The sequence below is a fragment of the Danio rerio genome, chromosome 2 (genome assembly GCF_052040795.2).
Source record: "Danio rerio strain M-AB ecotype USA chromosome 2, GRCz13ab, whole genome shotgun sequence".
Taxonomy (NCBI): Eukaryota; Metazoa; Chordata; class Actinopteri; order Cypriniformes; family Danionidae; genus Danio; species Danio rerio.
Window position 1 is genome coordinate 42,314,421 of NC_141022.1, and position 22,718 is coordinate 42,337,138.

At 34.7% G+C, this 22,718-nt stretch overlaps 1 protein-coding gene and 1 long non-coding RNA gene across 4 annotated transcripts in view; both read left to right on the forward strand.

Moving 5' to 3' along the window:
- Positions 1-252: 252 nt before the first annotated feature.
- Positions 253-1,691, forward strand: LOC141378642 (uncharacterized). The gene is made up of 3 exons (XR_015478838.1): positions 253-486; positions 637-778; positions 929-1,691. It is a non-coding gene; the product is annotated as an uncharacterized LOC141378642 (long non-coding RNA).
- Positions 1,692-13,173: 11,482 nt separating this feature from the next.
- rem2 (RAS (RAD and GEM)-like GTP binding 2) overlaps positions 13,174-22,718 on the forward strand; it is a 46,743-nt gene continuing 37,198 nt past the window's right edge. The window contains exons 1-4 of one of the 3 annotated variants that reach the window (XR_015477981.1): positions 13,190-13,484; positions 14,690-15,011; positions 15,598-18,230; positions 19,233-20,239. Coding sequence is in view for 1 of the 3 variants with exons in the window: in NM_001123046.1 (NP_001116518.1) it covers positions 13,473-13,484; positions 14,690-15,011; positions 15,598-15,671 (408 nt within the window). In the remaining 2 variants the exon portion in view is untranslated. 3 annotated transcript variants of the gene reach the window in all.

The following is a 22,718-nucleotide window of genomic DNA, read 5'->3' on the forward strand; positions in this document are numbered from 1 at the left end:
CAAATAGAAGTCACTGTGCCAAAAGAAAACATGGTTACTACAGTTTTACTATCAACAAATTACAGTACTTTTTCATAAGGGACGCATTCTCTGATCGATGTGGTAAGGTACAGCACATACCTGCTACACCACAAAGCATGACACCTACACACACACTCACACACGCCACACACACAATGACAGGTGTTTTCTGCCAGAGCATCCTCAACCCTCTCTTGCTGGCTGAGATTGTGAGTTGCTTAGTAACACTACAGAGAGGAACAGCGATATAAGACCATGGACCTCTGCATTTATGGCTCAGCATCACATTTTTACCATGTTCCAGCACACCAGCTGCTCTCTTTCCCTGTCTCAAATCCTCTCGTTCACACTAAAAACGTATCAGGGCAGATTTTTATCACCAACTCGGTCACACTCGCACACATTAGTGTGTTCTCGACGACATATGTGTTGTTTTTAATTCGCTCATTTCTGATCGCCTGTGCGGTGAGTAATAGATTAGATTTGTGTGGGTTGGTACTGTATATCAGATAGATCATCTATAAATGCTAAATGTAGAGCATTTGAGTCTTGCTTGCCGATCATTGGTGTTATGAATCATCGATATGGGCTGTTTTTTTGTTCCTTTTCTGGCAGTCTTTGTGTGAAACGCAGTGCACTGTGATTTTGGAAATGGCAGAAGTATCTAAACATTTCCCATTAATGACAGAGGAACGGCTGAGAGAACTGAGCAGCTCTCAGAACTGTGTCACCTGTGGATGAGTCATCTACTTCACAAGTTTTTTTTTTTTTCATTCTCTGCTAATATTGTAGCCTGTGTAATAAAATGTGGATCTGAATTGATCTTACACTTTTCTTTTTTCCCCTCTCGATTCTCTATTTCCCCCTGCACCTCCTTCTGAATCACTTCATCTCTGTTACTGTTGAGAGGAAGGATAAAAGAAGAGAAGAATGTAGGATGTAGAGTTGAAATAGTTCAATTTAATTTACGAAAGAGTACAGGCAAAGATGGCGACACATTTTATGTATGTATCTTTGTACTGAATGATTTCTGTGTTACTTATCTCAAAACCTTTGTATTAGCATGGCATTTAACCCACAAAACATGGTATTTTTTAAATCGCAAAATCATGGCAAATGACTTGAATAAGTTTAATCTGTGGTACTAAAATGACTATATCCAAAAGTAAAATAAAATAAAGCAAATTGAAATTAAATGGCACCTAATTTACCCTTTAAAAGACTTAAGATAAGCCTTTTGTATCTCCAGAATGTGTCTGTTTAGCTTAAAATACTCATTAGATTATTTATTATACATTTTTTTTAAATCTGGGAAATTTGAGCTGTTAAGACATTGTAGCTGTTTTTGCCTTAAATGCAAATGAGCTGTGTCAGAGCTTTAGCCTTCACGTAGATAAACAGCACAGTGACAGACAAAAATTAAGCAGATCTCCCTTACTACAGTTAGAACTTTCCCAGCTGTTGTTTGAAGTATTTGTTGTGGAGTTAATTCAAGCCTTTCTAAAATGATGAGTTACACATAATGTCATTATAACGTTTGCGTGCATTAACACACGTACACACGTTTAGCTTTGCACTGTCATTGCTCGGTAATGTGATAGGATACACGTTAAGATCCGCTGCTGTATGAATATCCATTATGTACAAAATAAATCTGATTTAACTTCCACAAACCAGGATTGAAGCTTCATCTTTTATAATTGTTATGACATGTGGCTGTGGTGATTAATTATGTAGCAATTTTACTCTTTATTTCAATCATGTACTGTTTTAAAAATGTTTTAAACTTATAAAACTCATTCTTGATCACATTTGATCATGAATGATGATCACAGAGAGCTGAACAGATCTTTTAATCCCACTTGCTTTGTGCATGTCCTGTCTTGTTGATATGATTTTATGTGTTACTACGTAGACATGATAATACGTGTTTTTCAATCAATTCAGTGGGTAGGGAAATCTCACTTCTACAACACATTGTGGTCGGCCTAAAAATGGGAGGGACTTGGATCCAATTTTAACTTTAGGGATAAAAAAAGGAGACTTATTGTCTTTATATAACTCCAATATGACTGTGTACACACTATACCTGCACGCACTTCTGTCCAAACAGTTTACAAAAGATGATTTTCATCATACAGTAGGTGCTCTTTAAAACTTTTAAATAATATTAATAAAAATTACAAAATTTAAAGCTTTAAAATTATTTTAAAATTAAAAAATTACAAAAATTAAAGCTAAAAATAAATAAATAAATATCCATGTCTAACAACCGTGATATTAGCATGGTACATTAAAAAATATGGTAGGTTTTATGCAAATTACTTAGTAGTAAGGATACAGTATTTTCAGCATGAAATATCCATACTGTACCATTTAAACAATGCTGTACATGAATTTCATCACAATGAAAGTGATGTTGGTGGTGAATATTGAATACAATTTTAAGAAAATATCAAGAGAAACATTAATAAATATAAAATTTAGTAAACATTTTGTAGTTTGTAATTTATTTAATTTTTTTTGCAATAACTTGTTTGAATTAAAGTCAAGTCAAGTTAAGCATTATTGACTTTCCGCTACAAGTGTGGACATACAGATGAACGAAATGTCGTGGGACAATGGTGCTTCATAATTAATTATAAAAACAACACAACACTGAACATAAGAGCTATTTAAAAAAAATAAATATGCATAACTAACATATACTATAAGATACTTACTATACACAAAAGACAGGCCATACAATTACTTTTACATAAACATATTATCTTTCTATTCCTAATAATGTTAGGTGACCAAACTCTCATCTTAGTGGATATAAATGTTTAATAAAACTATTTTGTTTAAATATACATCAAAATATATTTATTGAGAAATGGATAAAAATATTCATTTTCAAAAGAGGGTGTACTTATATGTAGTATAATGCTAAAGCATAAGTAGATGTCCTAAACATGTGTACATGTCTAAAGACCATGGTGCATTTCCCAAAACTTAAGAAGATAAAGCTATTTCCAAATATTGTACCATTCATAGTAATTTTCAAATATCGCAGCATTGAAAAACTATCAGGTACATACCGTTAACTAATTTTTAATACTGTCATTGTCATTTAATGTGATAATACCCAGCAGGCATTAGCCAGTGTCTAAGGACAACGTTATTTTGATTTCCGATAACGATTTCAAATGATGATGATTTTAAGCTGTGTTGGAAAGTGACAAAAATCCAACGTTGAGCCGACATCCCAAACCAACATCACATTAACGTCAAATAATGACCTTTATTTGTCAAGTATGGATGATCAAAATCCATCGTCTGACATCATAGTGGTAACGTCCACACAATGTTAAGCTGTAACCATTAGATGATTATATTTGGTTGTTTTTAAGGTTAAAAACAGGTTTGGAAAGTGACCAAAAACCAACGTTTGTCTGACTTTAGACACTGAGGGTCTGACTTTGGGTTCTGACATCAACACGATTTTCATTTCCACCCAAAATGTAAAGTCCAACGATATTGGGGTACAGCGTCAATCTGACATCATGTTGATGTCCTGTGCCTGCTGGGTATATACCATCCATCAATATACAATGGTACCTTTGAAGATCTTTCCATGATATTACCATCCGATTTTATAAAAAACAAAAACTATTTGTTTTGTGTAGTGGTATGCAAGCATCTATGTTTAATCCTTTTCAGAAATGCAACTGCCTGTTCTGGCTCCTCTCTGTCAGTCATTCATCTATCTAGAATAACAAATCTGTGCCCTTCCTCCATTACTGTGTCTTGTTCAGAAATGCATTACAGATTGGCATTCATGGTAAACTAGTAATTTTCTCATCGTCAGTTTGCATTAAGACATTTTGGTCTCGACTTCACTGTGACATTTAATCTGCACGCAAGGTGGGTAATTTTATAAAATAACAACAGGGTTAGAAATCACCTCTAGGATGGGTGAATGGGGGGAGGGGGGTGTCTGTAGATCAAGAATAATTTTTTTTTGTGCCAATGATAAAACCAACAGAACAGTTTGTTTGCACAGATGTGAAATCTGAATGGAAAATTGGTTTGTTTTGTAGTAATTCCTCTTACATAAACCAGCAGCCACGCAAGTGACCGGTTAAATCGCTAATCTAATGCAATCTCCCCTCAGACCTCGCTGAGCAAACAGTGGTTGCAAGAGGTCGCAGTTAAAAGTGCAGACAGTCTGATGAAAACAATATGAGGATGGGGGTGAGCTGTCTCACAATCACGCTGACAGCATCACCCATTCAACAGAAGCACTTAAACTCACTCGTTATCTACTGTAATTATAACAGTCATATTTTTTAGGGGGGGTTTGCTGAATAATTAGAGTTGTCAGCGCTTACATCAAACTCCTTTCAGACTCACACAGAGCCGGCGAGGTCTGATGAGATGCAATTAACACTGCAGATTAACAAGCTCATCTGCGACATGAGCTCAGCGTGCTCCACTTGTCCCTCTCGACCCTGTTTTTCGTCATGTGATGCCCCAGACCACCATGGACTGAGGCTGTATTTGCTCTGTGCGGTTGGCAGACTGCTGTGCTGCGTTGAGCTGCAATGTGACCCACAATCTGTCACATGTACCTGAAATATAATCTACTGCTTCTTAACAGCAGGCTTATTTGCATCGTTGTTTTTAGGTATGCGTTTGTACTGAATCATGTTTACTGACATATAACACTGCATATGTATTTACCAAGCAATTGCAGATTTTTGAGAGGGAAAAAACACACACAAAATTATAAGGTGACTAATGACTTAAAATAGAAGAGTGAATGTTTACAAATGTATTTGTAAACATCCAGTCTTCTATTTTAATAAACAATCAACCCCAAATGTGTTTGTTAATGGCTTGTTCTTCAATTATGCAAATTGTGCTGCTGTGAAGCCAGATCAATACAAAAAAAGAAACAATGTCCGTTTGATATGAAGATAATCTGTGCCAGATTTGGAGAGAATTGGGCAACATTTGTGGAGGGAGAACAGTTTTCATCATAATCAAATTTGGCAGATGGAAAAACATGGAGACATCAGTATAATCTGCGAGCCAGATGAAATCTGTACTGAGCAAAGCATGATAGGCAATATGTTCAACTAAGTTGAAATTATTGTAACAAAAACAAAATGTCTCCCAAACTTGCAACTTGGTCTGCTGTTAAAGGAAGATAAAATTACTTTTATCTACACTTTTATATCTATTACACTGTTTTTGCTTTTTCTGTGTAGAACTTTGTATAAAATCTGCGGATTTATGTGGAATGATTTTGGGAGTATCGTAACTAAAAACGAAATATATTAAATTAAAAAATAATACCTTTTTAACTTTTTATTTAATGTTTACAATACAAATCCAATTTGATTCACTTATTTGGTAAAGCAAGTCTCTAATATAAAATATCTACTAAAAGACAGAAAGTATTACTTTACAAACTATTGTAATAGTTTGTTAAGTAATCATATAAAGTTATAATATTTATATGAACTGTTTCATTTTAGTCAATAATATTACAGAAATTAATTGAAAAACTAAATAAATATAAATTTACATAAGTAAACAAATAGACTCAGTGGTGAGCTAAAAATCTCTGGATTTCTGCACGCGCAGATTCCATGTGGTCCTGCTAATGAGCAATGATGTTACGCAGTGCCAGTATGTAAGTTGACACCCAGTGGTTGAACAAATGCAAGCACAGGTTGCCAGATTGAGGACCAACAGGAGTGAGTCTGACTTAAAGGCTGATTTAAATCGTGTTCTATAGAAAAGCAACGACACGTGATAGAAGGAATATTCTCCATATTAAAAGGAGTTTTTGTTCTAACCAACACCTGAAATTTGTATTTTAGAAACGGCTTCTATTTCTTGCAGTTGAACAACAGAAAACTGACAATGATCACCTCAGGGACACCTCATGTGCTTTATTCAGTGTTAAATGCTAAAAATGTGAGTTTGAATGTCATTTCACATGACGTATTGCCATACTACTGCAGCAGATAGTTCACCTCAAATCTTGAAAATAAAATAAACCGTTTGAAATTGAACTTTAGACTCAAAACCAACACATATCAGTGATTCAGCATATATTTAATAATGGTAAAGAGGTTTAATATGTACTAATTAGATTATAAACCTTACCATTTCATAAGTGAGTGCATAATCTGTGCTTCTGAATGTCTGTATTTAAATTTCTGTCATGTTTTGTCTGCTGCAAACAGCCAAATTGCTTATCACTGCAAATCCTGTCATGTAGTGTTGTTAGGACATGGAGTCACACTAACCTGCTCACCTAATGTTTACGTTCGTAATAGTGATATTATTTGCTAATCAATAACCTCATGTGGAACTCTGAATCTCCGTCTCATTTCAGAGTCTGCTACTGTCCACCGGATGCTGAATTTTGGTCACAGGAACATGCTTTGAGAGCCTTTCTGAATGAATGAATGAAATTTTTGGTTTTTCAACAAGGCAACCCAGGATGGTGAAATTTAATTGGCTAAACTGGCATTGGGCGGGCTAAAAGAACCTAAACAAAGACAGCCTTAAGTAACAGAATATCTGACTTCACCATCATGTTTCAGATAGATAAGAATGTTCACTTAGCATGTTTTTTTTTAAATATTTGCCAACATATTATGGTATTTTTTATGCTTTAGAAAAGTCAAAAACTTACATACAGCATGTTTAAATAAAGAAAATGACTGAAACTCTTTGATAATTTTTTTAGCGAGGTGCTAATAGTCAAATCCAACTCATTGATTTATGAGTTAAGGTCTGAGAAGAGAACTTAAAAGTTGAGCTCAAAAAAAGTTGTGTTTCTTTAATTTGAGCCAACACTAATGAGTGTTTGAGAAAAGTTGGAGGAAGAATAGGCAAACAGAATATTACTCTAAATGTAAATGTCAGACAAATAATAGGCTGATACTCTGAATCGGGATAATTAGATTTTACATGACCAAAGGAAAAATTCAATTGGGCAAAAGGAAGACAGAGAAATCGTTGTTTAGGCCAGATGAAGCCTGTATTAAGCAAAACATGAGTTTAGGCCAGTATCTACCAATGTTACAAATATATATTTTTAAAAATAACACTTATTGTTCACTATCCATTTCTACTATCTTAATTTCTTCTCTATTCTCCAAAGTATAAGCATTTAATTCTACTTGGTCTGAAGATCATATTTTGCCAGTTCTTAATGAAGATTAGAGGAAATTCGCTGGAGGAATGAAGAACAAATTGGACAAAAATCAAAATGCCAGACAAGCAATAGACTGAAAAGTCTGATATGAGATCATTAGACTTTACATTGGCAGAAAAATAAGATGTGACCAAAAGCAATGACTTCAGATCCAATTTATTTAGAAATATTCAAATCATTCAAAAAAGGCAACCATCACAGTTATGCTGTTCAGGGTCATTTCATGTCCTTTGCTGAAATGAAAAAGCATCTCATCCTCTAAAAATGGCACAAGACTTCATGGCTTGGACAATTAGCTATGTAAACAAACAAAAACAAACAATTTGCATGATATCTGGTTGCATATCACTGTGACAAAGAAAGTCATGATGCCCAGGGTCTCTGTCGAATAAAATCACTTAAACTGCCTCAAAACACAACACAAATACATAGAAATGAAGCTGCATGAATGCTACTGTACATCAGTCATGGTAAATAGACACACAAGTAGTCACCCACCCCTACAAAGCACCCAAAGCAATGAATGAGAGACTATACAAAAATGTCTCTTGGTTACAAAAGGTACAAGACAGAAAATTCACAAATATGAATGGGTGAAACGATAATGGTGGATTGAGAGAACACACACACAACCACTTCCTAACCATCTATATCAAAATCCTGAAATCATTCATAAGAAATGCACAGTGGTGATGCCTCTTGCATAATTTATCCAAAATAAATAAATAAAGCTACGATACAGTATCCACAGAGAGATACAGTGATGATAGCTGAACAGCACATAAGGGTTAAATTTCTTTGACCACAAGGCGGCACTATTTACAAACTGCTTTGATACCTTTTGTTTGGACTTGATGCCAATAATTCATGCCAAGTTAAGTCTCAAATCACCATGTGTTGATAGATGCGTGCATAGAAGATCAAAATAGTGGCCAATGGATTCTTAAATATAATAATATAAAGATATTTTTGCATTCAAGGAATATGTTAAGACTGGAAAGTTGACTTTAGGCCAATAAAGCATAAGAATATCAGGATTTTATGACCCCTACACAACTTGAGCTTGGTCTGAAAAGTTTGCTTGAACAGTGTGAGTCTTGTAATAGTGTGGATATTTGAAATTAAAAACACAATGTTCAATCAACTAGAGATTTGAAAGCAGATTACATTATTTCTCTAGACCAAAGGGTTAAGAATCAAGGAACAATTTTCAGAGTGATGGTGACATTTAAAGGGACAGTTCACCAAAAAATGCAATTCTGTCAAAATGCACTCACCCAACCCCTTGTTCCAAAGTTGTTTGTAGGACTGTGTCAATGTTGCCATGTCAAATTGCAGGATTTACAATGTTGAGTTTGTATTTATCATTTGCTTGTGTTTTTGAAGCTTCCCAGATAGCAAAGATTTCTGGCCCAGAATTGGCATATATTTGGCACATCAGGCATTCATCCGGCACTGGCGTACAGCATGGCCCTGATTTGGCAGAGGTGGCATCGTCTTTAAGGTGGCACACAATAATTAGGCCAGATATAAATTGTAGAATTTGGCCTAGATGTTAATAATTCATTTGTGGCCCATGTAAGCTTGGCTTACCTTGACCCAAATTTAAAAAAACCTTGTTATTAGTTTCAAATAAAAATAAATCTATTCTATCAATCAGGTCACTTCAAGACAAAGCACGCCTATAGTGCGCCTAAAGCACAGTGATTCATGAGTTTATCAATTTAAATTGCAGGCGTGACACACCAATGTTTCTGGCCCAGTTCAGGTTCAGTTATGGGTTATTAATTTGGCTGAGACTTGGCCCAGATATGGTCCATGTTTGGCCCTTGTCTGGAAGCCAGACTTGGTCCAGTGATGTACCGTAATTCACTGCGGCATGTGGGCCAAGCAAAAGCTGATTGTGTGGGCCAGAGCTGGGACAGAGATATTTTGCTATTTTGTGGGTTGTGACTGTTTGAGGATTTTACAAGCATTCAGCTATAAGAAATACCGTTAGTAACTTTAATAACGATTTATTTTATTGAATTATTATTTTGTATTGAGTCACTTTACCTGAATACTGTTAGACTCAGAAATCAATAAAACACTGAATATTTCAATTGTAGCTTTTTCTTTATCGTATTTATTCTTTTGATTTGATGATTATAATTTATATATTCGAAACGACAGCAACACCAAATCTCCAAAAATGCAAATTTATTAAATTAAAAAAGGCTGACTCAAAGTGTATAACGTTTCAAGCACACGACTCTTCCTTAGACAATGTTCATCACAGTAAGGTGCTCCTTTTTGTACACTTCCAGATCACACATTCTGCTATTATCTCACAACAAGAAAAAAACAAACATTAGAAATTATCCAACTTAGATATCTAAAATGAAAATACAGAAACAAAACATAATCTTACATCAAAAATTAAAAAAAATAAAAATAAAATATATATATATATATATATATATATATATATATATATATATATATATATATATATATATATATATATATATATATATATATATATATATATATATATATAACAAGAAAATACAACAAAATAATACAACAGAATATAGGCAAAAAAAAAAACTTTACCCAAACACCTAATTAAACTTCAAAGAATTATTAAAGAAAAGGACGAATGTCAAACTCCTCATTTAAACTTCTTGGAAACAATGTATAGAGAGTGGAAATGTAAGAGGCTTCACGTTTGTAATTTGTTACGATCTCCCCTCCTACATGGACACTTCACAACTTCAATTCCTGTTGTTACACGCTTTGTGTCAGCCTTTTTAAATTTGAATTTACTAAGTTTGCATATTTGGAGCTTTTGTGTTGTCGCCTTTTTGAATAAATATTTTGTACTTTTTGCGCTTTGGCTGAGCACCTAGATAAAAGTGATGTGCATGCTTTTGTCCATTTTTTCATTATTATATTTTATGCATTTGCACTCCCCTGCAGAATCATCTCAATCATTTTAAAATTATAAACTCCTTTTTATATAGCGATATTCAAGTCATGAAATTTTATTCATATCGCAGAATAACAAACATTCACAATGTTAGATTTTTCCAATATCACACAGCCCTAGTTGTTTGTGTTTCTTTCTTCTGTTGAACACAAGAAGATATACATTATTGAAGAATGTTGAAAAGCCAGCCATGCTAGTTTACAACATTCTTCAGAATATCTTGTTTTATGTTCAGCGAAAGAAAGAAATGAATAAAAGTTACCACTTAAGTGTAAGTAAATGCTGAGGATTTTTTTCGACAACTATTCTTTTAAGTGATTGATTAGCAGAGACCCAGATGACTATTTAAAATGCTTTCATCCGAGTTTGCTTCTTTGGATCTAATAATAGTTAAACTAAGAGAAGATGAATTGGTCTTTGCAGCAATTAAAAATGGCAGTGAGGAAACGTTTGTCCCTTCACCTGTGACATTAATGATGTTTGATGTGGTTGCAGTAAAAACTACAGAGCACTCAATAATTCATATAGTGCTTCAAAACTTCAGGGTTACCAGAGAAAAGCCTTTCAGAGGATAGGCTTTACAGTATGTGTCTTGGAAAGGTAGCATCATGGAGAACTGTGATTCAAACAAAGGACCTATCAAGGACAAAGCTTTTGAACACATGCTTTCAATAGGAGAGTGAAAACGCAATACATGCTGGCAGCTTTTGATTTTATACCAATTCATGGGTATTTAATTTTGAGTTCATTTGGATTGTAATTGTAGAAAAATTTGGAAAAACTTTGATAAAAAAAAATGTATTTAAAATATTTTACAAATTACAAATTATTTAAATGATTAAGTGTATTATACGATACGTGCGATACGGGTGAATTGGGTTGGCTAAATTGACCGTAGTGTATGAGTGTGGGTGTGAATGTGAGTGTGGATGTTTCCCAGAGATGGGTTGCGGCTGGAAGGGCATCCGCTGCGTAAAAAGTTGGCGGTTAATTCCGCTGTGGCGACCCCGGATTAATAAAAGGACTAAGCCGACAAGAAAATGAATGAAGGAATGAATGAATATTCTAAACATTGAGGATCCTTATACGTGTTTTCATTTATACCTTTCTTTTCTTACTTTCTTTCTTGTCATAATTTATTTATTTACAAACAGCAATAATGTTGACATAGAGTATTATTTTTATTGAAATTGTATTTCATCCTCATTATTATAGAAATCTGGTAGGCACTGGGCATAATAATAGCCAGAGTTGGATTTAACCAATAGACAAGGTAAGCAGCCGCCCAAGGAAATCAGGAGGCCCCCAATACCTAGAAGTTTCAATAAATAATATGTAACATAGTTTTTATCAAATATTATGGTGAGGGTTTAACAAATAAAATTATGTAATTATTAAGTCTGTGCAAATGTGCCCCCCTCCCCCAATCACGGATCAATCCAGCAATAACATCAGGTAAAGATTTTGATTTAAAAACAACAACAACAAAAAAGTTTATTTATTATTTTTAGGTTCAGTCATTTTTAGTCATTTTAAGAATAATGTCATTTTAAATGAAGAGATTACATTAGAATAAAAATGTTGAATCAAGATAGATTTGCTTGCAGATCACTAAATCTGCCCTTGAACTTTTATCACAATATTTTAAACATTTTAAATAGTTGACCATTTTTTCTCCAGGTTTAACATGGAGCAAGTATTCAGAGAAAATATTTTCTGGAGCATTGGAGGATAAATGAATTAAAATTATGTAATTACAATTATGTGGGTGTATTGTTATGGCTATCTGAATTATCTTGTATGTGAGAAAATGGTCTCTGTGTGAGTGGTAGTTTTTATGTGGCAAAAAGGAAAAAAGGAGAGAAAAAGCAAATTAATTATTTTTCATTGACCTTTTCCAAGAACTTAATGGTAATGAATAATTTTGGGAGATCTTTAGTATTTTCTATGTCATTAAAAATAACAACAATGGTCAATATATGATATTTTGATTATCGTTTTTGACAGACATTTTTGTCATCTGATGCACTGTGTAACTTTTTTAAATTGATACACTATGGCTAATATTTATGATTATTACAAAATAATTAACATAGAACCATAATTTTCCACAATATAAAATACAACAAACCAAGCATACTTTATTTATTTATTTTTAACTAGGTTACCTTGAACATGTATGATCATTATTTATCAACAGTCACAGATTTAAAATGCTTGTTTTATGGTATATATTCTGAAGCTGCTCACTCACAAAAAGAGTTTGTACAGCTGTTTATACATATGAACAAAAATATAATAAAACTGTCTCTATAGAATATATTGTGCCAACAGAGATTATGCTGTTTTTTTTTTGTTTAAACAGCAACATACCATTTAAACAATAATACAAAGTAAATACCATAATATAAACAAAAGAATAATTACATAATCAAAATTAAATAGAAACACAACTTTAATATAAAAACCTTTATAATGACAATATAACTAAGGGATTATTCAACCTACCCAACTGACAGCAAGTATATTATTCAACTAACTTAACATTGCAACTCTAATTGTATTTTGACATTTCTTGCTATTAATATACTGGAGCGAGTCTATATATAAATGAAAATCTATAATAGAAACCTTTAAACAGGGTTTAGAATAATTAAATCTGCATTTATGGATATGAAACTTACCAAGTAAAATAACAAAATTCATTATAAATTCTACAGATATATTGTTTGAGAGAAAATAAAATATAACATCTTTGGGGGTCAAATTACATCTAAAACCTATTTATTTATTTATTTTTTTACCGGAAATACAAAGTCATTCCAAAACTTCTTGAGATCTCTGCACTTGAACTCCAGAGATCCAGAAAGAGAATGAGAGCCTTCAGGTAGAGACTGAAATGAGGAGGCGTGTCTACAGCGCGTGGGCGGGGCTACACGCTCTCATTCGAAAAGCCACTATTATAGAGACTTAAAGAGGACTCACAGGTGTACAGTAGTACGTGAGTCACGCAGCGCTGCCGTTTGCAGAGAGGCGATTAAATGTTTACTATTAAGTCAGCGTGAGGAAAAGGAGCATTCTTGCGCGTTTGGAGTCACATTTGGGAGCGTGTTTTTTTTCAGACTACAGCCATGTGATGGCATATGAGTCGAGTGTAATGTAACAATCCCCACCGACGCTTGTGCAGTGCTTGACGCTCAGTGACATGACATGGACGGCGGAGTGTCTCACTGAGAGCTGATGAACTGAGGAACGATGTCGGACCAGGTAAAATCTTCGCTTTCACGTCTTGTGGGTGTGTGTGTTGTGTGTGGGCTGTTATAGGGTCCTTCACGGGTTTGGGATGCTCGCCGGTGTGTACACACCCTCTCTTCTTCTGCAGTCTTTGTGTTGACTTTGTTTCTATAGGAGTGTTTGTGTTTTGTAAACATTCCTGTGCTTAAACAATACTAATATTTCAATCATGCTTCTTTGTAATGAGAAAATATAAAAATAAATAGCTGTGATGATCCTGCAAATCACTGTAACAATATTATTATTGTACTAATTCTGATTCATTTTTCATCAGAATAATAATTTGCATGATACATCAATATTAGTTATTACGATTTACTGTTATTTAAAGCCTGGTCATTGGCTGCCTCACCCCAAGCATCATATCACATCTCATTGTCACTATCCCACACTATCAGTCTATGATTAATTAATTACCTCCTTTCAATCAGTATAATTGGCTGTCAATGTGTGTCTTGCATGTCTGACACCAGATCAGGCGTACAAGGTCTCCAGCACACCTACAGTGCCGCGGCTAGATTAATTGCAGTATTAATATTGATGCCAGTCGCCCTTGCAAGCAAACTCAGTAAACAGTTTACACTAAGCGCTCTCTTGGCAGTTTTACTTGATACAAGATAGATGGGCGAAGCACTCGGCAGCCATGAGGCTATGAAAACTCATTACGTTACTTATCTTTTTTTTCTGTCTGTCAGGATGTTTACTCCACTCTTAAAAGCAAGTGGCGATTGTTTATATGAATGGACGCTCTTCTCGTTGATTTGACCCACTTTTGAGTAAACAACCCAAAGTTTTTCCTTGCGCTTGGATTGTTTTTTACAATTCAGATTTGATTTCTGGTATGGTACAGTGTTTCAGGGATGCATACTGTGGGCACTTTCTAGTTTAATCTGAGTATATGAGTTGAATTATTATTTGAATGATTATAAATAGGGTTATAAATGATTGTATGAATTAAAACATGGGGTGAATACATTTTGTATATTTGTATTTTTAATTAAAAATGCTTCAATTGAGGACAAGGCAACAAGAATTGGGAAAGTTCCCAGAAAACAGGGACATGTGTTCACACTATCATATGGAGTGTCATTGTTCTTGGCTTTTGGTTTCATATGGGTGGAGATCCTTGTCTTTGGTGTCATCTGATGTTTTTTTTTACTTGTCGTTGTATTTCACAGGGTTATGGCTTAACTCTCTCAGCTGCACCCCCTCTTCGCAGGGGCAGCACCCCACTACCAATCAAGCATCAGCTGAGGCGAGAGGAGGCTGTGTCCGAGGAATACGATTGGACACCAGGACTCAACGAATCTGCGACTCCACAAATCAGCGTCAGCAATATTCAAGATTCTCCAAGCCTAAAACCGCCCCAACAGAAGTACCACGGACCACTTCGGATAGTACTCCTGGGTCAAAACGGAGTGGGCAAATCCTCTCTGGCACTTTGCCTCGCTGGACTGTCAGACAGATCACTCTCTATAGACTCTGAAACCCAAGCAGCCGGTAAAGATTATATTTTGTACAGTCTTCTTGTGCTCAGCATCAAGCATCAGGATGCCAAGGACTGTACTATTTTTAGATTTGCTTTGGATGAAACACACTTATCACCTCACAGACACCCGAGATCACTAGTGTATGGTTCTCAGAATTTGATTGGAAAAAGCGAAATGGGTTGCCGTGAAGGCTTCCATCTTTTTTTCAGGTCTTTCATCATCTTGTGTCTTAATGAGGCGGGAGAGAACCAGCAGAGTACTGCCTCTGCACAGACACTTTCAGCACAAGCAGAGCATGTCATTTACTAGGGGATAAAGAGCCATCAGACACGCAGACAGTTTTATTTTTCTCTTACCTGAGTCGAGTGTCCTTGTGCATCAGTTCTGCTAAATTATTGCCACACTATCTCTCAAGTCCTTATCTTTAATAACTTCTTTTGTATTCGTGCCACAGATATATTATGATACATTTGATCCCGTGAAATTGCCAGTTTCAGCTTAGTTGAAGGAGTAAAATCAGATGCTAATTGAACATTAGTGATTCATTTTATGCTCAAGTGTCAGTTTTTTAAAAGATATATTTGTGTGTGTTGTAGATGAGGGTTACCCACGACGAGTGACCGTGGATGATGAGGACAGCTCGATTTTAGTATATGACAACTGGAAACAGGTGAGTCATGCTCACAAATGTGGCTGTGGTTCGTTTCTTTATTTTCGAATGGCTTCTAGAATTTGTCAATGATTGCAAGGTGGGTGTTTGCTCCTTAAATCTTCTGGGTGTCAATTCTGCAATTAAGCAAGCCTCCAGCAGGTTAACTTACTGACTGTGGTGTAAGCTTATTTCAAAGACAATATTTGCTTTATATATGCTTTATAGTTGCTCTAACTGATTTACAGTAATAGAAGGATCAGCATGCAAAATTACTAAATAGAACTAATAATGATGATGGCAGTGGCATGGAGTGCATTAGTGCCTCTCCATTAGTTTTATATGGCGTCATTTATTTAATGGCGTACTATTATATATGTATGGGCAGTATAACACTCATAGCAGTGTGATATGGCTGTATATCGGCACTGGTGGGAGGCGTGCTTTGACAGTATTCAGCCATATTGCACTGCTACGAGTATTCAACAGTTCGACAGCATATTCGTGTATCTAAAATAAGAAAATCAAACACACAGAGTCTAAACACTTTTGGATGAGGAACTACTTTCTTCTGCCATTCGTTCACATTTGCAGCTGACGTCAGAACAGTAGAAACCGTTACTAGTGCACTGTCACTTTATTTGAATGATTCTCTAGCGTAATGTCTAAAGTGAGGTTATACAAAGAGTGGCCAAAACAAGATACATACACTCCTGATATGCAAGTCTTATCTCACACTCCACACACTACAATTATATGGTATAAATGCAGCACTGCAACATACAAAAGACAGAGTTCGATTCAGAAAATCACTTACCAGTTTAATAATGATTTGATCAGCTGTAGTTAAAAATTGTACTGTTTTTCTCCTCAAAGGGCTTATTATTCGCTCTCTGTCACCATCTTGTGGATGGAAAACATCAATTGTCTTTGCTCTGCTTAATGACAGGCTAATGGCCGCTGATATGCTGTCTCTCCGAATTTATAAATATTTAAAATAGGCTCTATCCTTATAAATAAACAGCATAGTTGCAATCTGAACAACTACATTCTCATCCAAAAATCTTTAAAAGTACTTTATGTTGTTCAACAGCTGTAATATTTGTCAAACTGTAGAGTTTCCTCTGCTTATCATGGGCGGTGTGGGTGGAGTAACAGACAAGGGTGAAGGGTTAAGAGGCTTTACGGGTGCTGTTGTTTGCAGAATATCGCACGGCTATCAGCTAATAAGATTCAAGATCGAGACAGAACCGATGTATAGATATATATACACTTTATTTTACGTTTTGTCAGTTTAGTGATGAATTCGTATGAGTTCAGTTTTACAAAAATATATGATTTTAAAAAGGAGGCATGCCACTCAACCCATCCACTAAACCCAATTATCATTGGGGATAAGCAAATCGTACTAAATTGTATGAATGAAATCATATGAATTTATACAAATTAGCCTCTAAATCAAAAAGTTGCAGTGAGATAAAATATCACTTTTAATGCAGTTTGTTCTCTCTGATTCTGTGATTGGTGGAATGTACTGCACAGGATAATCTGTAATTTAGTTTTTCTGCATATTATTCCCCCATTAAACTTGAATGTTTAAAAAAATAGGTTGAATTAATTCTACCAGATGGGTTTGACAAAAGCATATTTAATTGATTAACAACCTCAGAGTTGTTTTTGAAGATTTATCATTTTGTTTTAACTATCAGTTTCCCTGTGGAGAAAATGAACAGCATTTTTACTTCTAAACCTTCACTGTTGCATCCCGTATTGCAATTGATCCTGCCTTCCCTGCCTACACATTGTGCACATAAGGAGGTGTTGATTCTTGTATTGACTTATTGTCATGACAACATGCATTTCATTTTCTGTTGAACTAAACTCCAAAAGCTTACCTGACATGATTCTTTTGCAGCTTTGCAACTGCTGGTATTTGCGTCAGGAAATGCAAATCTAGTCTTTAAATGGCTCTACTGCAGAATTGGGAAAGCTGCTTTAAAACTGTTGTTAACCAAGCTACAAAATACACATAATTTATTATGTTGTGTCTAATCGTGCCTTATTCTTCCCTTTGTCATTAAAAAGTTTCAGACACAACTACTAGTAAGCTGGTTGATGGACACTCTTTTATTTGAACTACATTTTCTTTATTATTTTAGGTAAATAAGTCATTTAAATTGTGTTACTAATCAGTGCTTAATGGTTGTTAATATCGGATGTTTTTTTTTTTCTTAAATATTTACAAACATAATTTCTCACAAAAATGTACAATATAGTTCTGATAGTCACACAGAATTAAAATACATTGTTTACTCCTAGTCGTTTTAAGAACACAAAAAATATTTTGAAGAATGTTATTGAGCTTTACTTTGGTTCCCATTATGGTTATCATTATATTTTATGATTCAAAGATGAAATAAAGGCATACTGTTTTGTAATGATATGAAGATGAGTAATTATTTGACAATTATTTGGTGATTTAAAAATTCATTTATTTTCTTTTGGGCTTAGTCCCTTTATTAATCAGAGGTCACCACACCTGAATGAACCGCCAACTTATCCAGCACATGTTTTTACTCAGTTGACGCCCTTCCAGCTGCAACTCATGACTGGGAAACACCCATACACTCTCATTCACACACATACACTATGGACAATTTAGCTTATTCAATTCACCTATAGCGGCGCCAACTGAACTAGTCGAGGCTCAAGCCAGCGACTTTCTTGCTGTGAGGTGATAGCGCTACTTACTGGGCCACTGCGCCGTCTATCCCTAAAATAAATAAAGTAAATAAAAACATGATATATATTTACATGCAAAGTGATTTACTAAATGAGTCAAACTCCCTAACATGACTGAGCATGAATACAACATATGATTGGCATAAAGTTATATTAATTGTGTATTCACATCCATCATATTAGAGTGGATTTGAAAAAAGGATAACAGAGACATAAGCAGAAGAGATGCAGAAAGATAAGAGAAATCAGCTCTTGACCCTCCAGCTGAAGCTTGTCTGTTGTTTGTCATTTCTGTTTCCTTTTACTTTAGGGCAAATTGTTTTCAGTTTCCCGTAATTTGTTCCATTTCTCCTGAAAGTAACTACTGGTTTAAAGATCCTTTTACAAGCATTGTGTGTGCACCGACTATAAAACCACCCAGGCCCTGCTTTCCTTGTTATTTCAGAGTGAATTATGACCTCTGCTTTTACACAATAAAAGCCACTCATTTGAGAGTAATCCAAAATGATCTAATGGATCAATTCACTGTGGCTTGCATCATTAAGCCTTTTAGTCACGATTACTGCATTTGCATCCGTGCATTAAAGGATTGTTATTTTTCACATCAATACTATGTAGATATATTGTCAAATAAAGGATATACAGAACTGAAAGTATACACTGGCTAAGAGAGTTTTGTACTATTTAAACACGTTCAGTCAGAATTTAAGTTATTTTAACACGGTAACAAAACAAGGTATTAATTATTTATTAACATAAACAAGGTGTCACGGTGGCACAGTGGGTAGCACGATCACCTCACAGTAAGAAGGTCGCTAGTTTAAGCCCCGGCTGGGTCAGTTGGCGTTTCTGTGTGGAGTCTCCATGTTCTCCCTGTGTTTGCGTGGGTTTCTTCCGGGTGCTCTGGTTTCCTCCACAGTCTAAAGACATGAGGTATAGGTGAATTGAATAAGCTAAATTAGCCATAGTTTATGTGTATGAAAGAGTGTGTATGGGTGTTTTACAGTGTTGGGTTGAGACTGGAAGGGCATCCAACTAAGCCGATAAGAAAATGAATGAATTAACTAACATAAGTAAGTAGAAAACACATATTACAGTATTTATTCATCATTGTTAATGTTAATTAATGAGAATAAAGTTGTTCATTGTTCATGTTAACTTAAGTTCAAGATAGAATTTGGATTTTAATAATGCGTTAGTAAAAGTTGAACTATGATTAATTATTGCTGTACAAATATTAATTCATGTTGGTTAATATCCATTTACTAATAGAAAGCTTTTTGTAAACTGACTGTTTTAATTAAGGCACAATATAGTGACAGTAAAGACTTTTATTATGTTCTATATAAAAAAAGTAAACGTGATATTTTTTTCATCAAAGAATCCTGTAAAAAATATATAAAAATAATAATAATAAATGTTATCTGAGCACCAAATCAGATGACTTATGTATTGTAGATCTGGAAGATCAGAAAACTGGAGTAATTGCTGCTGTAAATCAACTTTAAGAAAATACATTTCAAAATATAATAAAATACATTTTAATTACAAAATCAAATTAAGTTTAAATCAAGTGTGTGCAGCTTTTCTGAGTATAAGAGACAAAATGTAAACTCATCCGCTCTTGTCCTATGGAAAACCATTCCATGGCTGTAGTGATTTTTTTTAAACGATCAAACTGCTGGATCCCAGGACATAAACAAGCCGACAAAGCTGCCAAAACAGCCCTAACAGGAAAGATAAAGAAGTGCAAAATACCACCTTCAGATTAAAAGCCACTAATAAAATGGAACCACTCCTCAAAAAAATAAACTTTTTGAAATCCAGCCTAAAATAGAAAGAAAATCCTTTTTAAAAAATAAAAAAAACTCAAGACATGATCAGTTTGCCCGAGACCCCCCTTTTCCCCTGGAAAATATTGTAAGGTCCCCTCAACATTTAATGATATTTTCGCTCGTAAGTTTGCAGTAAGATTGACAAAATGTTGTTTTAAAACAAACGGTATGTTTATTACTAAATGTAGATATGTTTATGCACAAATAATAGCCTAATGTAAAATATAAAAGCAAAACATCAGCAGGTCATTTGTAACTGTAAAACGTGAGCCTTTGGTGTCTGAATTGGCCTCATGTTAGTTGGCAATTAGTTGCCATTTTTTAAAAAAGTTTCTTGTTAGTAGCTGTAACGTCCCTCATCTCATTTTGCGTGTGTGTCCATTATTTTGCCTTGTGCTTAAAAATGCTCTGGGCTTTACACGGTATTGGGAATGAGCCAACTGTAAATGTGTTATTAATTTGAAGGACATTATGCATTTGTTAGCAAGAACTTTGGTGCAGATAATACACTGTGGCAGGGTCAGGCACTTTTTGCTTCGAGAAAATAGAATAACACCATATTTAGGTAACAATCTAGGTATTTCCTGCATTTCGTGTTTCAGGTATTGCTTGCGCTGCGACCCGAAATGTTTGGAGCTTCCTCACCTGGGTCCAGTATAAATTGGTCATTAGTCTTAACTGCTGAAGATGATTCAGTAAGACTTTTTAGTGGATGATGAATATCAAATTTGTCCAATATTTTCGGTCAGCCAGGGGATAAAATGAACTAAGACAACATGATCGTTCTCCCAATTGTCCACTGCTAAAAATTTATTTTAAAATATGACGTGAAAAATTGTTCCAGACTGTTCCAGATTTTATTTCATTATGGCATCACGGTGGCGCAGTGGGTAGCATGATCGCCTAACAGCAAGAAGGTTGCTGGTTCTAGCCCCGGCTGGGTCAGTTGGATTTCTGTGTGGAGATTGCATGTTCTTCCCGTGTTTGCGTGGGTTTCCTCCAGGTGCTCTGGTTTCCTCCACAGTCAAAAGACATCCCCTATAGGTGAATTACAAATCTAAATTGGCCATAGTGTATGCATGTTGGGTTGGGGCTGGAAGAGCATCTGCTGCATAAAACATACAGTATGCTGGATAAGTTGGCAGTTCATTCCGCTGTGGCGACCCCTGATTAATAAGAGACTAAGCCGAAAAGAAAATGAATGAATAAAAATTATTATTATTATTATTATTATTATTATTTATGTATTTTTTTATGTATGTAAATCTTGTGTATTTATTGCTGCTGTTGATTTTTAATAGTTCGAATAATTTTTATAATCATAAAAAAGCGTTATTTGTAAAATGTGGTAAACTTGATCTTTTTTTTTTTTTTGCCACAACATAGCCTTAGAAGCGGACTTGGCAATAAACTCAAAATCCTCTCTTTTTTAAGCGATCAAATCCAATAATCAATTCCCATTGTGATCATTTAGTGTATATCGGTCATAAAATATTCTAATTTCTAATTCAAGGCCAAATTTAAGTCCTTGACGCTGACCCCGAACAGCATCATCTCATTTAAACCATCTGTGTGATTAAATAATTTATATCCGTCTTCGCCTATGATTGATAGTTCCTCTTATAGTTCCACATCGCTTCTCTCTTGATTTATCAACCACCATTTTTTTCTCTTTGTCTGATGATGCAATCCATATGACCTCCCTTCATTGATGGTACATTCCCAGGGGACTAAATATGAGTTTAAAAAGCCCCTCGCGTTGTTTGATTCTACAGATTGTGACATGCATGTATTTTCCTCACACCCGCTCATACGACAGACCAAAGCATGCAGTGTGGGAGTATCATCCACTCAGTGCTGTGTTTATACTCTGAGATATATGATGATGATTTTGCCTGGAACGCGCAGATGTATCACAGTGATCTCATGAGCACATGCTTGTGATTTGTCATGTGAATCATAGAGTGCTTTTTCTCTGTGTCATAGTTCACTAGAAATTATTCAAACACCTGTGAATGTTTTGTGATATCATATTTGTAGATTTATATTCTACCAAAGGGGTTTATTGACGGGATAGTCAACCAAAACTGAAAATTCTGTCATCATTAACTCTCCGTTCACTTGCTTTAACCAGTTTAATTTCTTATATTCTGTTGTACACAAAAGAAGATATTTGGAAGAATGTTGGAAACCAGTAATCATTGTCTTCCACATTTGTTTTACTATAAAAAGTCAATGGTTACAGCAGTGTTTATTTCGTTGCCGAAAGGGTTTCGCAATAATTCTTGTGACAAACAAGTTTCTACCAACGAAAACTAAGTATGTCAGTATATTTTTATTATAGTTGTTGTCATTATCACTTAATTTCTATTTAGTTTTCATTATAATTTTTGTGACGAACAAGTTTCTACCGATGAAAACTAGACGAAAACTAAATAAAAATTAAGTGATGATGATGAAAACAATAATAAAAATAAACTGACATTTTTGT